Source organism: Gymnodraco acuticeps, unplaced genomic scaffold, assembly GCF_902827175.1.
Source record: "Gymnodraco acuticeps unplaced genomic scaffold, fGymAcu1.1, whole genome shotgun sequence".
Lineage (NCBI taxonomy): Eukaryota > Metazoa > Chordata > Actinopteri > Perciformes > Bathydraconidae > Gymnodraco > Gymnodraco acuticeps.
Window position 1 is genome coordinate 4,622,344 of NW_022990947.1, and position 23,904 is coordinate 4,646,247.

The 23,904-nt window shown below is 39.6% G+C and overlaps 1 protein-coding gene across 2 annotated transcripts in view; it reads right to left on the minus strand.

Annotated features, from left to right (window-relative positions):
• Positions 1 to 23,904, minus strand: part of LOC117558615 (netrin receptor UNC5C-like) — a 211,804-nt gene that overhangs the window by 66,145 nt on the left and 121,755 nt on the right. For both annotated transcript variants that reach the window (XM_034234896.1, XM_034234895.1), the window contains exon 4: positions 16,207 to 16,310. In XM_034234896.1, the coding sequence (XP_034090787.1) occupies positions 16,207 to 16,310 (104 nt within the window). The remainder of the gene's footprint in view (positions 1 to 16,206; positions 16,311 to 23,904) is intronic.

The window sequence follows — 23,904 nt, forward strand, 5'->3', positions numbered from 1 at the left end:
TTTCGTGAATATGGGATTAACTATATCCGAGTAATTTGGAGTAATTTGCGACATGTAAATCGTCAACAATGGTGTATTCGCTGTTAGCTTACGACCTCCACGATTGAGCTATCAAAAATGTTCTTCTCCATTAAGTATCATATTGGATAGGGGCTGAACGTGTCCTGGATTGGAATTTTTCCGATCATTCCCCTAGGAGGAATCCGCACGAATGTGCTTAAAATGCATAAAAAACGCACATATTTAAAAATGGCCGACTTTTTGGGGGGCGGGGCTAATGGAATGTATGTACAAATATGTCCGCAATTCCATGAGGAATATCTGTGCCAACATTCGTGAAATTCTGAGAAACTATATGCGACTACCACACAATAGGGGGCGCTAGTGAGCAGTTTTTTTGAAAATGTACGTTTTTTTTTTTACATTATGGAAAAGGTCGTGGGCTGTGACTCGTGTACCAATTTTTGCGTAACGAAAACCATTTTAGCTCATCGTCATAAAAAAAAAAGTACAGGCCACGCCCACATTTGTCATTCGTTGTGACACTTTAAATATAAGTCCATACTCATCCCCAGAGTATGTCTACAAAAAAAGAAAAATATTTCGTCCATCAGTTCATGAGTTAGACATTTGTCATGTTTTTGGCGCCCCCTATAGTCCAAAATGGAAATTACTTGTTGTGCTTCTTCCCCAATACAGACTGAACCTTACCACCAAAATGTGTGTTTTTTTGGTACATTGTTGATGAGTTATGAGCATTTCTATCTAAGCCCCGCCTTTTTGCGAAGACATTTAGAGTAATGACGACCACATTTATCAACTGAACATGCTCATTTCCTACGATAATGTGTCTGACCCTCCGGCGATACTGTATACTGAGTTTGGTGTTGAAAAACCAAAATTTGAAATTTAAGTGAATATTTAACTGTTTTTCAAATTATGCTAATTTAAAAAAAAATAAAGTAGGCGGAGCTTACGGGTACTTGGACATTATATGTAGAGCAGGTCCACCCGAGTAAGTGTGAAAAATTTCAGGTCATTTGGAGTTACGGTGCGACTTTGTACATCTTTCCAAAAACGGAAATGGCCATAGGTGGCGCTAGAGAGCATGTTGGAATATTTTAACCCATTGACTCCAGAATGTTGCAATTTTTACCGATTCTGGAATCCGTGCAAAATTATACAACTTTCTCAGCATCCTAAAGGCCTCAAAAACAGGAAAGATGGCGACTAAAAATAATTAAAACTGCGGTCGCACTTGTGCGCGCAGTGATGAGCGGGCCCTCGCGTCCGTGCGCCTGTCGGGGAGGGCGGCAGGTCGTCCCGGCGTCAAGCAGACGTGCGCGAGTCCTGGGAAATGAGCCGTTTGTCATTTCTCTAATTTTCGCGTCCCAGACTCCCAGGTGCTCCGGCAGCGACCCGGAAACGGATGTCGAAGGAAAACAAATTTCTCTAAAGGGTCGTCGAGGATCGATTATCGAGTCAGGCTGTCTGGAGGAGCCGTAACCGAGGATACACTGATTTAGAGGAGAGAGGAGTGTCTCTGGAGGAGCTATAACCGAGGGTACACTGAAGTATTCTCCTGAGACGATTTAAGCCAACAGTGATGTTTAAAAGAGGTGTGACGCATGGCTGGACTTCTGTCAAACGAAGCACAGCTCTGCAAACTGTTCCCGTTGTGATTATAAGTTATTTGAGATGATCAAATGTGCATCAGACTTTCTGCCCTTTACAGTTTGTTTACTCACTAATCACATGTCCCCTGGATGTTAGGTGATGTTACAGTGAGAACAGCTGCTGAGGGAAGTGCAGAAAGCAGAACAGTGTGTATAATATATATCGCTCAATAACAAATGTAACAGGCCTACATGTCACACTTTATTTGTAGGCTTTAGGAGATATCTACAAATAAACATTAGGGTTAGGGTTAGCGAGGGTGTGTGTGTGTGTGTGTGTGTGTGTGTGTGTGTGTGTGTGTGTGTGTGTGTGTGTGTGTGTGTGTGTGTGTGTGTGTGTGTGTGTGAGAGTTGATGTGCCAGGCAAACAGGCAGGCCTCAGTAGCTTATCTGACATATAATTGGTCAAAAATGGTACATTCTCCGTTAGCCTACGAGCTCCCCGTTTGAGCGAAGGACTATTACTTCTCAATGTAGCATGACATTGGATATGCGCTAAAGTTGTCCTGGATTGGAATTGTTCCGATCATTCCCCTATGAGGAGTTTGCAGAAATGTCCTTAAAATGCATGAAAAACGGCCATTTTTCTAAATGGCGGACTTTCTGGTGGGCCGGGCTAATGGAAGGCTATTTGAAATATGTGTGCAATCATAATAGCAATATGTATACAGCGTTTCGTGAATATTGGAAAAAGTATACGCGAGTAGTTTGGAGTAATTTGGAGTAATTTGTGACATGTAAATCGTAATAAATGGTGTATTCGCTGTTCGCTTACGACCTCCACGATTGAGCTTTAAAAAATGTTCTTCTCAATTTAGCATCATATTGGATAGGGGCTGAACTTGTGCTGGATTTGAATTTTTCCGATGATTCCCCTAGGAGCAGTTTGCAAGAATGTGCTTAAAATGCATGAAAAACGCACATTTTTCTAAATGGCCGACTTCCTGGGGGGCGGGGCTAATGGAAGGCAATTTGAAATATGTGTGCAATTATAATAGCAATATGTATACAGCGTTTCCTGAATATTGGAAAAAGTATACGCGAGTAGTTTGGAGTCATTTGGAGTAATTTGGGACATGTAAATCGTCAAAAATGGAAAGTTCTCCGTTCGCTTACGAAGTCGTCGTTTGAACGATCAACTATTCCTTCGCAATTTAGCATCACATTGGAAATGGGCTGAACTTGTCCTGGATTGGATTTTTTCCGATCATTCCCCTAGGAGGAGTTCGCAAGAACGTGCGTAAAATGGCTGAAAACCGCACATTTTAAAAGATGGCCGACTTTCTGGGGGGCGGGGCTAATGGAAGGCAATTTGAAATATGTGTGCAATCATAATAGCAATATGTATACAGCGTTTCGTGAATATGGGATTAACTATATCCGAGTAATTTGGAGTAATTTGCGACATGTAAATCGTCAACAATGGTGTATTCGCTGTTAGCTTACGACCTCCACGATTGAGCTATCAAAAATGTTCTTCTCCATTAAGTATCATATTGGATAGGGGCTGAACGTGTCCTGGATTGGAATTTTTCCGATCATTCCCCTAGGAGGAATCCGCACGAATGTGCTTAAAATGCATAAAAAACGCACATATTTCAAAATGGCCGACTTTTTGGGGGGCGGGGCTAATGGAATGTATGTACAAATATGTCCGCAATTCCATGAGGAATATCTGTGCCAACATTCGTGAAATTCTGAGAAACTATATGCGACTACCACACAATAGGGGGCGCTAGTGAGCAGTTTTTTTGAAAATGTACGTTTTTTTTTTACATTATGGAAAAGGTCGTGGGCTGTGACTCGTGTACCAATTTTTGCGTAACGAAAACCATTTTAGCTCATCGTCATAAAAAAAAAAGTACAGGCCACGCCCACATTTGTCATTCGTTGTGACACTTTAAATATAAGTCCATACTCATCCCCAGAGTATGTCTACAAAAAAAGAAAAATATTTCGTCCATCAGTTCATGAGTTAGACATTTGTCATGTTTTTGGCGCCCCCTATAGTCCAAAATGGAAATTACTTTTTGTGCTTCTTCCCCAATACAGACTGAACCTTACCACCAAAATGTGTGTTTTTTTGGTACATTGTTGATGAGTTATGAGCATTTATATGTAAGCCCCGCCTTTTTGCGAAGACATTTAGAGTAATGACGACCACATTTATCAACTGAACATGCTCATTTCCTACGATAATGTGTCTGACCCTCAGGCGATACTGTATACTGAGTTTGGTGTTGAAAAACCAAAATTTGAAATTTAAGTGAATATTTAACTGTTTTTCAAATTATGCTAATTTAAAAAAAAATAAAGTAGGCGGAGCTTACGGGTACTTGGACCTTATATGTAGAGCAGGTCCACCCGAGTAAGTGTGAAAAATTTCAGGTCATTTGGAGTTACGGTGCAACTTTGTACATCTTTCCAAAAACGGAAATGGCCATAGGTGGCGCTAGAGAGCATGTTGAACAATGTGAAAAAATGGAGTCCAGAATATTGTATTTTTCACCGATTCTGGAATCTGTGCAAAATTATACAACTTTTTGAGCATCCTAAAGGCCTCAAAAACAGGAAACGCCAGCAGAAAAATAAGAATAATTCCACGAATAACAATAGGTATCCTTGCACTTCGTGCTAGGACGCCGTTGGGTCCTAGCACTCTCGTGCTCGGGCCCTAATAAGTGAAGCAGTGTAGTGAAAATGAAGTAAGTAGAGTAAATAAAATACATGATGGTTTAAAGGTGAGGCAAATCAATTATTCAAAAACATAAAGTAGTTCACTATAGAAGTATTATTATAGCAAATAGGAAGGACAACCAAGAGATGGTAGATAGGGACCTGAGGGTCAGTGAGCAAAGCCATTTCCACTGAGACACTTAGTTAATAACTGCTCATTACATGTGTTGGGGAAGGAGGGACTTTTGTAACTTACTCATGTGACATCAGATGTATTCACTACTGGTATATGTATGCTTGTAATGAGATATTTTCAGCATTTGAAGGCTACACTGGTTTGTATAATGTTTACACATGACGAAGGCAATTTGTGCATTTATTTGCTAAAATAAATGTTATTATATTATGTATTTCCTCATCTTCAAAAGAAAAATAAAGGTTTACTTATTCTGAGAACCCAGTCAAGAAAAAATGAAGACAGGAAATTGGAATAAAATAAATGAATACAAATGAAAAACAAATAAGTAAATAGAAAACCACTCAGACTTTAAGCTCTTAGGAGAAAAATGCATGGGCACTGTAATAGTAGCAGTGGTTGCCGAAGGGAGAAGGACAATAATACAGAGATGACAGTTACAGGTGAGAGTGTTAGGGGATGGAAAGTTGAAATGAGACCCTCAGCGCAAATCACTACAGGAAGAGGCAAGAAGAAAAACATCAAAATCCACTCAAGAGCTCAGACGCATCAAAGAGAGGTTTCCCCAAACAGACGCTGACCTAGTAACAACTACAATCAGAAAAAAACACCTCAAAAATATCACCAGGGAAAAGCTCAAGAGACACTTTGTTCTTACGATGGAGAACTTCAACTTTGAGAATGAAAGGATTAAACGTCTTCTGTTTAAATAAAGCATACTTACAATACTCACTAAGACTAGCAAGCTCTGACTGTTGATACTGTATGTGTTCTGGAGGTATTTAGGTAAACTAGAACCAAAATACAATGACAGTGATGGAAACTGTCAGAATAAGCCTTTACAAAACTGTCAAATGTTGAACATACATTTTGGTTAATGAAACCGTTGACTATTGAAGCATAATGCCTAATTATTGGTATTTTCTAGCAGATTAAACCAGTTGAACTCATATTCCCAGCATTTATTTGAATACAGAATACATTTTTAGATCTAACTCAACTACAGCTCAAAAAATACTTTACGCCTAAACTTAAGCAGCAAGTGTCCTTCGGGAGATACTACGGAGTTTATTAAAACTTTAAAGGCTGTGTGTTGCCTAACATTTGGTGTCTGTGAGCCAGTGTTGAAAATGATTGACAGCTTGTTAAATTATAGAAGAGCCCTGTGCATGGTTGCGGGTCAATGCAGTAAAAGTGTTGAAGCCCTCTGTATCTGTGTCTCTTTATTGCTCTGGAGAGTGATGTATTTCGCATTTCCTGCTGAACCCTCCAGTTCACTAAGTACTTTAACATCACTAATGGCAAAAACAGAAGATGGAGAAAAAAGAAAGCATGGAAGGGTAAAGTAGAGGCGAAGAGAGAGAAATAAAGAATAAAGTAACAGCGGGGGATGACATGAGGGCAGATGGGAGGGTGTGCGAAAGAAACCACAGGACACAAAAGTGTTTTAGTATTAACATCCAAAAACACCTGTGATGTCGCAACTCAGCTTTGTAGTAATATGTTTCTAGCAAGTTGTGCCAACTATATAAACCCCTTGCCAAATGGTGCTTAATTTTTAGACTGCCAATGCAGACATTTATTCTGCATATACTGCCATTACAATAAAACACCAATCTAATTTCCTATAAAGAAAAGTGTTTATAAAGAATGTACATGAATTATATCAGAGGTGGGTAGTAGGGGTAGGAGGACCGTCTGTTTTAGTTTTTCAAGCTAATATATACTTCAGTTCCCCCCGTCAGGTATGTCCCTCCACGCACAGGGTTATCAGCTAATGTGTACTTTTTTCCTATCTCAAACAAGGTCAACATTAGCCTTGTCTAGTTATTTTAGATGTTTAATTTACAAAAGAAAATACGTATTCAAGGTAGATTTAAACCTTCAACCTCGCTAACCAACCTTATTAAGGGAGTTTGTGGTAAAATCATAAATGAAAACAAAATGTCCTAAGAAGAAACAAATGTATTCGTCACTTTTTCCTATGCCTGCATGCATGTAAAGTATATACATTTTATAAGCACAAGGCTAACCCTTGAATTACCTAACTGACACACAGTTGTGTAAGTGTGTGTGTGTGTGTGTTTTTGTGTGGGTGTGTGTGTGTGTCAGAGCTGATTCACTGTACAGTGTAGGAGTGCTGATGACACTCCATAATCATTAAAGCATGAAGAGGCTCTGAGCTGATTGGGGGCATGTTAATCCTATTTAATTGACTCTCCAGCTCTCCAGTGTTATTAAAACCGCCCAATAATAAAATCAAATTTGCTTATTAGCCGGGTCAGCTGAACTACTGGGGACCTCCCTGTTTTTCAGCATTATATTTTGTTTTAGGATGTACAGAGAAATATGAGCATGCTAAACAAACATCACAATGGACATAATACAAATAAAATAAATACCCTTTTTAATTAATTTCAGACTGAGAGTAGCAGTGTAAATATATTTGTCCAAAGCCAAAAATATGTGGAAATGCATTCCATTTTGTTTATTTGTTTTGGTTGATTATTGGGTTGGCAAGGTGTTTGACATAGACAATAGAGCTCTGAGTTAAATTCACTCAATGTACCTTTACCATGACAATGATCTATTTCTAAACAAACCTTAAGTAACACATTCATTTGGATAACGCTCTTGCAGGTTTTGAAAGGATTATCAATTTAACATTGGGTTTCTGGAGAGTTGCTTCTTTTTTCTAGGTGAGTTAATGATAAGGTACACTATGAAGCTGAATGTGTTCTTTCCTTATGTAGTAACATTTCAGCAGAATAATTACCTGCATTGGTCAATACCATGTCTTTGATATATTTGTGTGTGGCTGTGCATCAAGCTGCAGTATTGATTTTACAGTTTTGACTGACAAAAAGACAACAGAGACCATCAGCAGCAGCATATTCTCTCTTTATGGTTTCCAAAAGAGCTAAAGGAGCATCTTACCGCTAAGTGCTATGCATCCGCCCCTGCAAGGTCACACTTACAGTAAGTCAAGCCATCTACCTTTGAATGAATAATGCTTCTGAAATCAGCAAAGCATCAATAGGTCCAAGAGCTTCTAGGAATAATGTTTGATAAGCTGATGATTCAATACAATGCCAGTGTGTAAGCAGTATAATGGTTATTATAGCTCAGCAAAAATGTATTCATATTTGATTTCACATAACACAAGTAAAAGGTTAAATGGAGGAATGGGTCATCACATATCATTGCAAACATTATATCGGCTCCACACGGTAATCATCTGACAAAGTTCTGTTATCAACACAGTCACATTTAAAGAAATATAAAATGCACTGAAAATGACCTCTTTCATTAACTAACTGAAGACTACTTAAGTGGATAGTGTTGTAAGTGAAAAGCAATTAATTTGTAGCAATTATTCATCACTGTGGCTTATTCAAATTGTTCAGTTTTGGTCCCAAATGAGGAATTTACTGTTCCAACTGCTCTAGTAGTTAAGCTTATACAATTATCTCTCAACTCTACCCAGCAGTAGGAATGAGGACTGTTTTTAACTGTTATTTCATAATGACATTTACTATTTTCTCCATCGCAGAATGATAATGCTCACAACATTTATAGAATTAAAAGACTTGTGTGCACAACCACAGTTTTGTGTTCTCCCAAAAGACTATCAAAGTCGAAAAACTGATAAAACTGACTGACAGAGGACCGAAAAGAACAGAGTTATGTTATTTGACACTGTCGCACCCCGTGTCAAAACAGTGTGTTCATTCATCCATGGCAAAACTGTCAGGAGTGCCGAGGGCAGCACGGCAAGCCGCCTGACAACGCAGTACACTAGTCTACGTTGTCATGTCACCCTCAATTCACAGCTTTCTCTCAGAACTGTGTCAAGGAGGACAAGTGCCTGAGAGACAGCACTGGCGACAAAGTGTAAAAAGAGACAAGAGTCCGTGGAAAAGTGTGAAAATCTTTTGAAAGACATCAACAGAAATAAACAGAGAAAGTAGCTTAGATGGGACAATGTGCAAGGTTTCCTCGAAAGTCAACCAACAAGCATTCATTTAAAAAACAGAGTTAAGGATCAGCTATTGAACTTGTAATACTCTTTCCATGCCACTTAAAGACAGACATAAAAAAAGGCTTGATTAAAAAGATAGTCTCATAGTGTTGCCAAAGCCTTTGAATGGGTAATGAAAGTAGGGGGAGCAGTTTTGCCTAATTTAGGGTGTGTAGAGGGATCTACACAAACGCCCTCATTATCTCCTGCTTTTATACTTCAAGCACTCGTTCAACGTTACATAAAGCACACATAAAGAACAAAGTCGTAGTCTCTAAAAAACTAAAACCTCAGACCAGAGACCTAAAACTATGATCACTGGCCTGCACACTTCCTGTATTCTATGAAGATGGAAGAAAATAATGCAGGTCGACGAGACAAAACATAGGGCGGCTAAATGTAATGAGAAGCTTCCCTTTCTAAATTTTGATTGATGGTTTCCTGAAATGGCCTGACGATGGGGGAATTTACTGTAAGTGCTCGTAGTGACCGTCAGGGCTGAACAAGCAGAACCATTCCACTTGTGTGAAAGCAAAGAATAACATCTAACATTTAGTGTTTTTATAAAAAGTTCCAGTCATTGTCTGAAACCAATGCATGCAGGAAAGTCAGAAAATAATTTAGCATAGATTGTTTGCAAGAATATTTTGCAATCAATACATATTGAGTCTCTGTCTAGTCAGCGACATCGATTGGAAACGCATATACTGTAACTTTACTGGGAATACAAGCGGCAGAAACACTAATTGTGTGACTGTATGAAGACACAGAGAGACCACTCAATTGAATACAAAAGTGAGCAAGTTTGATAGATGATGATAAAATACAGGAAAAGGAAATACAAATGTCCAATGCCGATCTGAAGTCTGATGGATATTATCTACATCAGATGACGCATCTTTCTACGTGGTGTAATGCCTCTCTAAGCTCCAGGAATTGCAGTTTAGACTCAATGTGCTGTCTTCTTCTACCTGTGTGTGTGTGTGTGTGTGTGTGTGTGTGTGTGTGTGTGTGTGTGTGTGTGTGTGTGTGTGTGTGTGTGTGTGTGTATGTGTGTGTGTGTGTGTGTGTGTGTGTGTGTGTGTGTGTGTGTGTGTGTGTGTGTGTGTGTAAGTTAGACACAGTTTTTTGTGGCTGAAAGATTGCACTGCGATGCAAGACACGGCATGTACCATGTGTGTTTACATTAATGTCCATTCATGTGGCTGTTTATACATCATAAGATAATGATCACAATCCTCTCGACATCACCAACAATCAACCACAATACTGAAACCACACTTAAGTATCTCCTTCTCATCTGCACCATTTGTAAATTACTCTGCGGGGATAGACCATCACAACAGCATTTTAATAATCTTAACACCGTTTCAATAAATCACCTAGACAGTCAGAATAAAGAAGAGATTTCTGACTAATCTGTGGATTACGGTGATGATTTCTGACAGAGGTTGAGGATAAAGGTAAAATGTGATGGGAGATGAGCCATGAGGCTTACTATGCTGGCTCAAAGAGGATTAAGGTAAAGATCTATTGGGGTAGCAGCATTACATAAATTGTTTTTTTGTGCACAGAAACGCACACACAGACACACTCACCAAACGGACATATTTATCATGTTTCTCAAGAGTAGGGCAAGGATGGAATAACTGTCATTGTTATGATGTGGTGGTCACAAAATGTTTGTGTGTGAGTGACTATCCAATGCTTTATGTGATAAAACAATTTATATCGATAGACCTTGCTTCCTTATTTGTATTTATTGAGAGTAACACAAGTCCAGAACAAAGACATTCCATTCGTGGTTATTTCCTGGTTTCACCAATACATCTCAATTAAAAAAAAGTTTCAATATTTGGCATGTTCTGGGGAAATACATGTTTATAATGTATTCAGAACTTGCAAATACTGTAGTTTGTCAAGTAGTATGTAATACTTTTGTGGTGAGACATTGAGCTACTATAAGATCTCAAAAAGCAATGAATTTGATAGATCTGCTTCTCTCTGTACAGGAATAGAGCACGTCTTATTTTTTAGACAGTTTATTTCACACTGTCACCTACACTGTCCATTTAAAGCACACTACCACCACTGATGTTATAACATCCAGTCATACTCTGTTACTAGTGTCATCATGTGACACATTAACAACGGAGACTTCAGGGAATTAAATGTACTGTGTCTGTGTACAGTATACTGTACGGGTATGAGAGTGAGGTAGCCCTTAGCGTTTTGGCCACACCGCACCACTGATGCCTTCTGACAGAAAAGTCTGCTGTGATTTTCATCAAGAGTCACTCAGGCACACAGAGGCACACAGAGGCACACAGAGGCACACAGAGGCACACAGAGGCACACACACACACACACACACACACACACACACACACACACACACACACACACACACACACACACACACACACACACACACACACACACACACACACACACACACACACAGATGCATGTGTCTGGACTTATTATTTCATACTGGCCAACAGAAGTCATTCACAAACAAGTGACATTGAAAGTGAAACCAAAGAAGGCAAAATAGTATACTAGAATTATGTGTGTGTGTGTGTGTGTGTGTGTGTGTGTGTGTGTGTGTGTGTGTGTGTGTGTGTGTGTGTGTGTGTGTTTCATGCCTGAAGGTAACTTCAACTTTTCAGTTGCTGCCTCCAATCTGCTACATAAAAACAACCTTGGTGCTGGCAGCGGGATGTGTTTTGCTCAAGGACACTTAGGCAGGACAAATTGAAAAATGCTGGCCAATATGGGGCTTGGAGCTTGAATCTAAATCATATCCTTAAAGGACAATCTTCCTATGCCACCCTACATAACAATGAAATGTAACTTACTCAAGTAATGTTATCATCAGAACATATCATATTTAATAAAGGGGAGGATAAAAGTCAGATATATCATGTATATGTTGTAGAGGAAACTTCTGTGTAGCATGCAGTGGAGTCACCGACTCAGGAAGGAGACACGGGAAGAGTCGGAGCTTTGATGTCAAACCACTGTGATTTATTTGGAGTTGGTACCAGAGTATTCACATCACAAATCCAAGAGTCAGAGGTTCTGACTCCACGGTAGAGTTGCCACGTCAATTCTGGAGAGCCTCTCTCTTGCCAGCCCATGCATCTAACTGGTTTCGCAGAGAGTAAACAACATATTTGAGGAGATAGCCTAAACAGTGTGGGAACACAGAGCTACTTGCCTCGGACACTTATGACCTCGAAGATTTTACCTTGGAGTCCACAAATACAGAGAAGGAAGTGTCCCAGTGTACCCACAACACAGACCATCTGTATCCCAGTATTGACCGGTCACAGAATGGGAACAATAACATTGTTGGCTAAGCCGCCTGTGTCCTTAAAGAAGGTAAACAGACATCGAGGTTTGTCCTGTATGTTACTAATTGGCGTCTTATGATAATTATTTCCATAACATATGTTAATAAGCCATTATCCTAGAAAACATATTTGACTAATTTAGGTGTGGATTGAGTGTTAAAGAATGTGACATGAACTTGACCAGGCTCCTGACACGTATCAAGTTACTGTCTGACTGTGTGTGCGTGTGTGTGTGTGTGTGTGTGTATGTGTGTGTGTGTGTGTGTGTGTGTGTTTGTGTGTGTGTGTGTTTGTGGGGTAGGGATAGTGCCTGTCACCACACACACTGATGTGTTTATTTCACTGCAGCTGGGGTGATCAATCACACAGAGACAGACGCAGACAGGCACACACACAACTATTCACACACAGTCATGATACACACACACAAATACATACGCCCACCTGCTATGTGCAGTCTACTGGCTTTGCCTGGCCTGTGGGGTCAATCCTATACTCTTCGGTTTCAAGATTAAAAAATGTATTTTTGCTGTCAGACTGCTGCTTCACTCTGCTGTCTCTATATCCGAATGAACCTTATAGCATTCATAGGGAAAAATATAGATGAGTGTGGCTCAGATCCCAGTTTCACACTGCTTTTTTAGATATTTGAACAAAACTTTTAATGGCTGATTAACTTATCTTGACTGGTTTAGATGACCTCGGACCAGATATGTAATTATTCTAAACATGTAAAAAAGATGTCTCTGTCCTTCCTCAACAACGCTTCATTGGATTGACTTAACATTTGGCAGCTGTACTGCTGAGAACCCAAGGAAGTGCATTATTGAGTGTGACTTCTTGAGATTGACGGGAAATATGTATTAGTTGTGCGTTACCTGTGAAATGAGAGGGGACCCCTAAACACTGTAACATCCCGATTGAAATGCTTTGTATAGCTTTTTCACAATTGTTAAATATACTCTAACATAAAGGATTCAAATATCCTCATGTAAATATGAAAACAAAATTAATAAATTGAAGCAAACTTTTCTTTGAAAGTGAACATAGGGCTGCACTTGTTGCAAGTTCTCTGAATTCACCATCTGTGTCCATAAAACCTTTCCTGTTGAACTGCTGAACCCTCCCTGCTGAATCCAATAGCTTTCCATGAGCTTTTAAAGGGTTTCTATCACAGTCTAAAGAGATTTAGATGTTTCTCAAGGATTTCACAATGCTTCAAATTGTGTCTCTCAGGAGTTTTCGATTGAAAGAGAGAGAGAGAGAAAAGAACACAGAGAAGACTGACGGAGGATAAGAGCAGTACTGTCAGAGGAAAGTGAGGAGGACATTATTTTTGCATTGGTGGGCGTGTAGACATTTTCTTTGCAATCTTGGATTGGTTTGACCCTGACCTCTCAAGTCATACATTGGTGCAGCCGTTAAAATGTTCCCTGGCTAATCTGTCCCTTGGTGTACCTTTTGTCATTCTTTACTTTAAGTGTTTTTGTGTGTGTGTGTGTGTGTGTGTGTGTGTGTGTGTGTGTGTGTGTGTGTGTGTGTGTGTGTGTGTGTGTGTGTGTGTTTGTATGGGTTTATGTGTATGGATAAACATCTGCATGCATATGTTGGTATTTACATATGTTGCATGAATATGAATTGGAATAAGTAACTTCAATGTGTGTCTTGGTGTGTCGGTGTCTGTGTGTGTGTTTTAGTCAATGCTCTGGTGCATCGTATTGACACCCACGTGATGCCAGCTGACTATTACAATGTGGCTATCGCATATCAGGGCACCGACCCCATCACATTGACAACTTTACAACAGTCGTCAACTGGTTGACACCGCAACCGCAACCACTAATATTAGAACATTTTAAGAGAGGTCACAGGACAACACAGCTGTCAATCAAAAATAACGATGGTTGGTTATGTGTGTGTCTGGGTGTGTGTATAAAAGCGAGCAAGTCAAAGAGGAGGTAGAGAATGAGACAAGAGAACGGACTTGATAAGAACAAAGAGGAATAGAAAGTCAGAGGAGATAAAACAGAAAGTCAGGGCTACATCCTGCGGTCATCAACTGGTTTTAAACCTAAATCCCTCTAATCAGCTTGAGCAGACAGGGGAGACGGAACAATCCATTTACTCTGAGATCCCAGTATGACAGGAGAAACAGATGGAAAATGTAACAAATTGAACACACTGGAAAAGAAGCTCTGAGTGTGTGTTGGTGTCTTTGTTTTTCCGTGTGCTTTTGTGCATGAAAGTATTGTGTTCAAGTAGAAATAAAAAGGCAGATGAGGCAGCAGTAGTCATTCGACATTAGTGTAGAGTTTTGTCTCTGAGATGAAGTATTGTGAGTAGTAAGTGTGGGTGTGTGGCAGAGAGAGAGAGGGACAATACAAGTGGGAAAAAAGCATTCAAGTCTTTGTGGCTTTATACTATAAAAACTGATCACAATTTTACCAATGTATTTGTCTACATATTTTACGATTGTAATGACAAGAAAGGACATGATCAGTGTGTTCTTCCCCATCACACCTCTTTCTGTCCCATTTTCTTTCTGTCCCACCATCACCTCTGCCTTTCCCCCCACACAATCCCCCTCACTTTGTACAGTGGTCTGTCTGCCTACTTCACCCCCTCTCCTTCAGTCCCCCCTCCCTCTTTGTCTCAGGGGTGCTGTGTACTTAGGTGCAATTGCAAACGACTATCAAACCCTGAGCGAAACCTGATTCAGAGACTCCTTATCCGGGAGCGCAGCCGTCTCCTTGCTGTGCTGCTCTCCCCCAGCGACTGGCTACATTCAATTAGGTCTTTTTATCCATTCAGGTGGGAATGCAGCCAGATGAAACAAGGCAAGGCAAGGCAAGGCAAGTTTATTTATATAGCGCTTTTCAACACAAGGCAATTCAAAGTGCTTTACAAAAAATGAAAGACATTAAGAAAAGGGCATTTAAAATCAGTCATTAAAAAGAAAAGCTAATAAAATAAACATTAAAAGAAAAAATACATGGATAAAAGTTACAGTGCAGTTTAAGATATAAATAGTTCAATTAAAACAAGGAAAATAAAAAACAATTTGAATTGCAAATGACACTCTTCACTGAAGTTAAGGCCCTCAGGGAGTGAAAGTGACACGTGTGGCTCTCCTAAAGTGGATGTTTACTGTGTGGCCGATTAGATGAGTCAGTAAAATGTCTATGAGCTGACAATGGACTTGCAGCAGCTACACATTATTATCTTACAATAAAGGGGGACGTTTTGTAAAATGTACACTTTACTGTTGGAATTAACAGCATTGCTGGGACCCTCTGACCTCATTAAGTCAGCCTTGTTTAAACAAGGTTCCTTGAGCAAGGCAGTTAAGTGACCTCTTTAAATGGCCAACATAATGATGTTGGGATTTTACTTGTTGGCAAATGTTACTCTCCCCTAAGTGAAGGGTGTTTTTGTGTTTCCTTTACTGCAAGTGTTTCTACTTCTATTTTCAGAAGTGTGTAAATCTGTGCTAATGAAAAATAACATTATTTTTCAATCCTTTTGAGGAACATCATGCCATCCACTTTCATTAATTACCCTAGTTATAATGTGCAAAGCTCAGGTAGAGACGGCAAAGGTTTAGCCTATATTCCCTCTCTCAGAGATTTCCCCAAGTAACTTGTGCTGTAACTCAAATTGGCTCTCTGGGTACATTTGATTCTAAGTTCAAACTTTGGATCAGGTAAATCTCATTTCAGTAGAGCATTTGAATAACTGTGACTTAAAACTGAGATTTGGGCTGTTTTTCTGATTTCTCCCTGTGACAATTTAACACAAATGTATGTACATATGTAAAACAAAGCTTTATATTTCTAAAAACGTTTAGTGATTAATTTCAATGCGTTGCTTCTTGTAGTTACATTAAAAAGTTAGGGCAGTGGGAGGGCGCAAACCTCCACAAAGGCTGTTCCATAAGTGAGGAATAATGTGTGTGCCCATGTGATTCCCCTAGCTACAGTAGGATATATAATGGGCTCTATTGGGAAGTTGTTATGTTGTTTCTGCTGACAAACAGGCACATTTTAAACCCATAAACCAAAGTGAAAACAAATCCTCCTTGGCAGACACAATGATTTAAAAATCTAGACTTTTAAACCGCACTTCCAAATAATTTTTTTATGATGACTCCTATTTTCTTTTAGATCCACTTTTGTATTTCTCCCTCTTTAAAATACCTATTCAATAGTCCTCCTAATCTGACGTCTTGCTTGGCATTCCCCTCAGGTGGAGGTTAACAATAACGCTGCCCTTACGTACCTCAGCTGCTGGTATGCCCTCCGGAGGGCGACACTGCAACAGGACTTCCTGCTCCAGAGTTACTTCCTTTCCCAGGGGTTCCTGTTCAAATGACTTCTTCAGGTCTAAGGAGAGAGACAAAAAGAGACACACACATGTGAGATACTGTTATTGGATTACCATGCTATGAAAGATTTAGTCCCTTCCTACATCCATGACTTGTTTAAACCTTACACTCCAGCATGTGCACTTTGCACTGCAATCGGCTTGCTTCTCACTCATTGCAAGTGGAATCCTGGTAACCCAGGATTCCAGCACTTTGGCTCGACCAAAAATAGTTTTAAAAATGTGCTATATAAATAAAACTTGATTTGAACCCGCAACAAAAACATGCCTGTTTGATTTCCTGGCTTCAAAATGCTGGAAAGGGTTCCACGTTGAAACATCACATAGCACACTGATGCATTGAAACAAATGACTAACACAGTTCAAATCTTGAATCCAAACAAGCAAAGTGCTTGCACGGGTAATTATTGGATCTCAAACCAGGAAATCCCTGGAAATATATCAAAGAGAAAAAAATAAAATAAAACGGATTACCAAAAGTTAAAAATCTCAATGGAAAGCGAACTTGTGTCGCAGGCCCTATGGCAAAAGTATCCTGTGATTCATCGTTCAGGGAACCCATTTCAGAGATGGTGCCATGTCATTTTACACCAAGCTCATTACCTCATTTCCGCGGTAACAATGACACGGTAATTATGGAGTTGGTAGTTGAAGTCAGCCATGCATATATTGACTTCGCCCACTCTCCTGTCACTTTAGAAATGAACATAGCAAGGAAAAACGCTGTATATTCTTAGAGGCAAGTAATGCCCACAAACACACACACATACACAGACAATGTTTTCATTTAAAAAAGAGTTAACCACACATACACTTACGTTTTTGAACACAGGCTGCTTTGTTGCATGCTCACCCCTCAATCACTGCGTACAATATTTAACCTTGCTTTCATTCCATATAGACTTGCCGGAGTTAAGGGAACTCAAGCAGGCCAAAGACAATAAATGATTCACACTAATGGGTAACATGCTGTGATAAATGACAGCGTTACAAAGCAGTATGGAATGCACTGCCATTTCTTCCACAGAACATTTCAGAGATGGCTCAGCTGTTTTTATTTTGAGGGGAAAAAATGCTCACAGTAGCAGACTTTAGGACAATTAGCTAGACATTTAAATAAGAACAACAGAACATGGAAAGACAAAATAAATAAGGATGGAGCGGAGGCGTTGAAAGACGTGAGCACCCCGGGTCCATAAAGCTATTCACTCTTACTGTTGCTTTTCTGTTCGCCTCCTTAGTCAAATGCCATGTATAGCATTCTGTATGGATGTATCCCTACGGTATATTGGCAGTTGAGCTTAACACATGTTAAAATGATTAGCCTGCCATAGAAAAAGGTCATAAAACAAATTGTAACCTAAGAGGGGTGGCAGTGTTGCAAGACTTAGCAGGTGACTTTATTTATAGTGCTGATCCGATGTGATGGATTTCTAAATAAGAACATATGGAGCGGATTGAGTTTTTTTAATCCACGCTTCTGGGTGCAACTCAGATTTTTACGATCACATTTTTTTCTAGAATCAGTCTCAACATGATCGGGGTAAATGGAGCTGCAAATCTGGCCTTTGTATGCCTTCAACATGATATATAAAATACATTACTTGAAAAAAAATATGTGTGCAATCTGTATCACGATAATAAAGTTTCACATATCACAGAGGCAGCATGTAAGGATAAATAATAAAATAAACTACATATCTGCAGATGTGGGTAATCTAAAGTCCAGAGGTCTGTTGCTATGGCAGCATTAACAGCAATATTGAAGTGATAAAATCTTTGAAATATAAAGATAACAAATGTTTTGACTTTGAAGAGTGTTAGAGTCACTTTGATAGTTTGTAAAGTACTGTATTGCTGCAGGTGTATGACACACATCCTCCCCCCTCTGTCCTTCAGCTTTTTTAAACCTCTGTGTGTGTGTGTTTTATTGTTTTGTCCTTTTATTCTCCTGGTTCCCAAGTGTACTCTTAATCACCTTATCCATCAACTATTGTACACCATGTGTGGACACACAAAGACACAAACACTAGAAAGAGCAATTATTTAATGCTGAACCGGTCAACTCAGAGTCATCTGGGTATTTCATCAAAAAGAGGCATAAAGAGATAGGAGGCAAAGTGTAGGACAATGACGGTACGTCCACACGGCTCCGTCGCGTTTGATTGGCTAGCGCTTGTACTGGCATATGATTTGATTGGCTGGCGCTTCCGTCGACGCTTGAAAAGTTGAACTTTTCTCAATTTTCGAAGCGAGCAACAGAGGCAAAGCGACGCCACGGAACCACAATGCCGTCATTGAAAGTCATCAAAGTGATTGGTAAGCATCTCCGTTGAAGCACGCAACGGAACCGTTACGGGAGACGTAAAATGGGATGGGGAAGGGTGAAGTGAAGGGAGGGTGGAAGTCCGGAAAGCAGGTGAGAGTTGAAAGATGAGGAAGAAAGAGAGAGGAGGAAGTTGGCAGCATACAGCAGGACCTCCTACACTTTTTCCAATTACCAAAACCACCTGATCGGACAAACCATTCAGTAGAAAATGATGTCAGTGAGTCCATCTTGTATTATCTGCATTTATCTGCCTCATCTCTCTCAAAACCAAGCAGCAATCCATCAGCCCTACCAGCCATCAATCTGCCTTTGTTTGTTCCTGCTTTATCAAGATCACAATCTGACAAAAACATGGTGACAGATAGTGTGTGTCTAAGCTCACAAACGTATAAAAAACATTCAATCAAGCCCATGACAAATCATTTGTAAATGCTGGTTTTATATTGAGTCCCGTAGACAATTTGTATGACAACCAGTACAAAGTTCATGCATGCTATTATTACTTATTTCCAGAATTTGTGGAATTTTGAATTTCAAATTTTAGAAATGCTTTCGCTTTGTACATTGGTTTAAGGAATTAAGTCAATATATGTAGTAAGTAATTGAGCTGTAAATACTGCAATTATCTAGTGATAAGTGATATTGGTAATGTGATTTTTACCATTTTGCTGCTCGTACATTCTCAATTGATTGTAAAAGGAAATCTGTACAACAATGTAAATGCTAAAACCGAGGACGAGAGTCAAATGTCACCATGCAGTCCCAAAAAGAAGAAGGTTCAGCATGTTTCTATTAACCATGACCCCACCATGACTTCTCTAGGACCATCACATACACCTGAGAGCAGATTTAAAACCCCTATAACATTTTTTAAATTGCAAAGTAAATGCAATGAAGTTAGGAGCTTCTCTGTAAGTTAGGAATCATCAGGAGATGAGAGGGAACAATATCTGAATCTGTATGTGCAAACAAGGCATTACGATGATCATGCTGTTTGTTTGCTTCCTATATACACAGCTGACAAAGCTTTTAAGATTTCCTGCAGGGCATCTTCCTACCTACATAATAATAAGGTTTAATTGTATGCAGTACACATCTAATCATTATCAGATTTCATGGTGAGATATATTTGTTAAGAGAGTTATGTGAGGATATTGCTGAGGCTGAATGATAACTTCATAGTACAGTCAATCCCTGTGGGGGATGACAGCCTGAACAGAGCATGATGGTTCATTATGGGAGTAATCACCCAAAGCTTTAGTCCTAAATCCACCACATGGCTTCCCACACAGCGCACAGAGACACACATACACAGACAGATACTGAGAGACAAAGAGAAACCAATAGAAAGAGTCAGATACTGTCACAGTGAGGGAAATACACACTGGAGATGAAGACTAACAAGCAGACACAACACATGGAATGGAAAAACCACAAATGGTAAGATACTCAAGGCAGGCAGAATAACAGACTCATGCTCGTTAAAACAAATGTATACAATACATAACTGCAAACACAAGGAGAGAATGAGAAAGTGATTGAGGGGAGAGATGCGCTTCTCTCATGCCAGCCAATTCCAGGAACAATTTCCTGGTCTTAATTAGTAAGGGAGATGGTGAAATGAGGAGTTGGTTGCGAGCATTGATTTCCATAAAGATTGAGAATGAAATTAAAGGAGATTAAAGCAAAACGCTCAGGGGATTAACAGACAACACAACTCGCACATATTAACATGTAGCGCTAAGCTAGCAGGCTATCACAGTAAAATATTGGTGCCAGTTTGGCTAAATAGTGTGTTTGGAAGCGTGTGATATCGAGAAAGATGGAATGTGACATTGTGTCCACGACACCAGCGGGCTGTGAATTAACATCAATGAAAGGTGTGTGTCATTGTGCATGTGTGCAAATATATGCCCAGGGGAAATATGTGCACAGGACAGGAGGGACAGCTGTGTCCCATCAATTCACTGACCTCACTTCACACCAAACTGCAGATAATGCTATCCAGCTTCATAAATATAACAAAAGCAAAGATAAGTTCACTGAACAACGAAGAACTGCAACAGGGTTGAAGAATACAGAGGGCAACCTTGCCGAGTGTTCTTCAGTGTGAGACCAGAAAATAAAGCAGGGTAAGCATTTATTCAGAACATGACCTTTTCTTGCATACACTCCCCTTTCTTCTCTCTCTCGCTCACCCTCATTGTGTCCCTCCCTCTCTCATTGTCTCTCTCTGCCTCCTTCCCTCTCCCTCTAAAACTTCTTCCATTGCACAACTAAAACTGTTATTATGTTGGTGTTGAGTTTGTTGCCTCAGGCACCTCTACATAAGCACATCTCAGAGCAATTATCCAAAATGGGTGTCTCTGCTTGCATGCTACCCATGCCAAATCATAACGGTTTCCCCTGGTGGAGCTGCTCAAGCAATAAAGAGCAATGTGAGCTGCTTGGGAAGAAAGTAGCAGGCAAAGTACTCTCCTTAAGTGTCAGGGGGGATAATTTGGACATCCAATTTCCTACATGATGGCATGCAATGGAAACAATTTGATCTTTGGCTTAGAAAAATCCCCGAAATGATGTGAGTGATAAAGCACACACAAGGGCAAGGTAACATTTAATGACCATTATGAAAAAATAAATGTCAATTGAAGACATTAGTATTCAATCAATCAATCAATAGGATACGGCTGTAATAGGCCTAAGGCCTTTTAGTCGCTCATAAATAAATAAGTAGATCACTGATTCTTTATTTACTATGGATGCTGGCAACAGTCACATAGTCCAAAGTGAAGGTGATGTTTGACCAGTAATGGTCGAGGCGGGATTTGAGACAGTTAACCGTCTTGGATGTGACAACGCTTTCTGACAGATCATTCCACAAGTCAACCACACGCAGGCTGAAAAAGTTGCGGCGGATAGCCAGTCTTGAGTACTGTGTCCACGAGTCCTGGTGTTATAATCCCGTTGTAGTGGGCATGATGTTTTGTAGATGTTGTGGAGATATTTGAAAACTTCGATCATATCTCCCCTCGCCCTTCTATAATACATACTCGGGATTTTAAGACTTTGCAGTCGTTCTTGATATGGTAGGTCCTTTAGTTCTGGAACCAGCTTCGTTGCCCTTCTCTGTATTTTCTCGATGAGCTCAGCATCCTTTTTGTACATGGGGGACCAAGCGACATTTCCATACTCGAGGAGTGGCCGTACAAGAGAGATGTATAAACTACATACTACGTCAGAGTCCAAATAAGTGTATGATCTGCAGATCATTGCTCGGATACCATTCGCTTTGTTACTTGCCCGACGGATATGGTCACTAAATGTCAGGGTATTGTCAACACCAAGGTCCTTTTCATTCTGAGTCTCGGATAGGTTTATAGTGTTTGAATTATCACCCATATTATACTCATATTTTTGATGCATTACTTTGCACTTTGCTGCATTGAATTTGAGCTGCCAACACTCGGACCATCTTTGCATTTCTCTGAGATCTGACTGGAGTTTTTCTGCATCCTCTTTACACTTAATTTCCTTGAAGACTTTAGTAGCATCTGCAAACATCTGGACCATGGAGCTCACATTATCGGGTAGGTCGTTGATATAGAGGACAAACAGTGCAGGACCCAGGACACTACCTTGTGGAATTCCACTGAGAACTGGGCACCATCCAGATGGTTTCCCGTTAACAAAGACTCTCTGTCGCCTGTTTTTGAGAAAGTCTGAGATCCAGGTGAGTATGTCTCCACGGATACCATACCCATAGAGTTTCTTCAGTAATCTTTTGTGAGGTACAGTATAATGCTTTCTGGAAATCCAAATAAATGGCATCGAGACTTCCTCTCTAAATGAAAAAAAGTTGTACACAATGAAATAGTTCATGTTGGAGCTGCATATCTAAGTGCAGTTGAAGCAGCCTCTCTCTTTCTGTATGCAATTATCTACACATCTATAGGAAATATGTATTAATTGTGCGTTTTGTACAGACTGTGTACTGTATTGAGAGGGGACTTAAGGAAAAAGCATATGGGATCTGCAATATCAGGAAAGAAAGAACTAAGGCAAGGTACTCTTTGACATTGAGTGTGACCCAGTATCATTTTCAGCATGGTTATATAGGGAGTCATTTTCTCTAAGTGACTTTTGAGAGTCTCTTTTTCCACTCAGACCAGTTCTTTCACTGAACTCTCCACCCTGTCATTTGAACACTTCCCAACCTGTGATCAGCCCTAAACGTCAGACAAGATCCTCCCATCCTCAGACAAGTTTTGAGGAAGTAAACAACTCAATTTGCTGACATGGCACTGTCATTCTAGAGCACAACAAATTAAATAAAACAAAGTGTTGGCTTTAGAAAGAAAATATGTTTTCAAAATATAATGAAAACAAATTAACATTAATATTTTAATTTTAATGAAACAGAATAATCTGTAAGTCTAGAAATTAAACTCTGCGTTTCACATGTTTGTTGTGTCTCGTCAAATGTGTTAGTTATGTTTATGTATTTTGTCTGTCATTTCCTGTTTTATTTTGTACTTACCTCTTGTCTTTAATTTCAGGCCCTGTTTCTTCCTCCCGCCATCATCAGTGTCTGCCCCGCCCCTGATTGTTTCCACCTGTTCCCACTCACCTCATGTTTAAATAGTCCTGTCTCTCCCCTGTCCTGTGTCAGTTCGTCTTGTTTGTTTCTCCGAATGGTCGTGCCAAGCCTCAGCTCAGAAATGATCACTTTCACTCATGTCAGGTTTTGTTTCTTTAGTTAATTTTGTAGGCTTAAGTTTTTCTTAAGTTCTCTTTTTGTTATGCCTAGTTTTTTCCTCCTTGTGAGCGACTTTTATTATTTCCAGTACCTACTCTGTTAAGAGGGATTACTTGATCTGTGAAATTAAAATTAAAATGTTTTTACATTCAAGACTTTGTCTCTGGGTCTTGCATTTGGGTACATCAGTTTGTGTCGAGATCCTGACAATGTTCTTCCCCTTAGACTGTTAGTTGTAGTAACCTATGAAATTGTGATAGCTAAATTAGACATTTAGTTCTGAAAATAGATTAAGGTTAACGTACCCAAAATATTACAGTTCGTTTAGGTTTAATTTCATGTTAAAATATACTTTGACAAATACATTGCATATGGTTTTGGTAGTCAATTCAGCGACTCCATGGGTCAATTAGCCATTCCTTCTCCCTTCCCTTATTTTAAAACGTAAGTATAATGACGATTGATACTTACATGTTAATTTTCTCACATCGGACTTTGGAAAGTGACT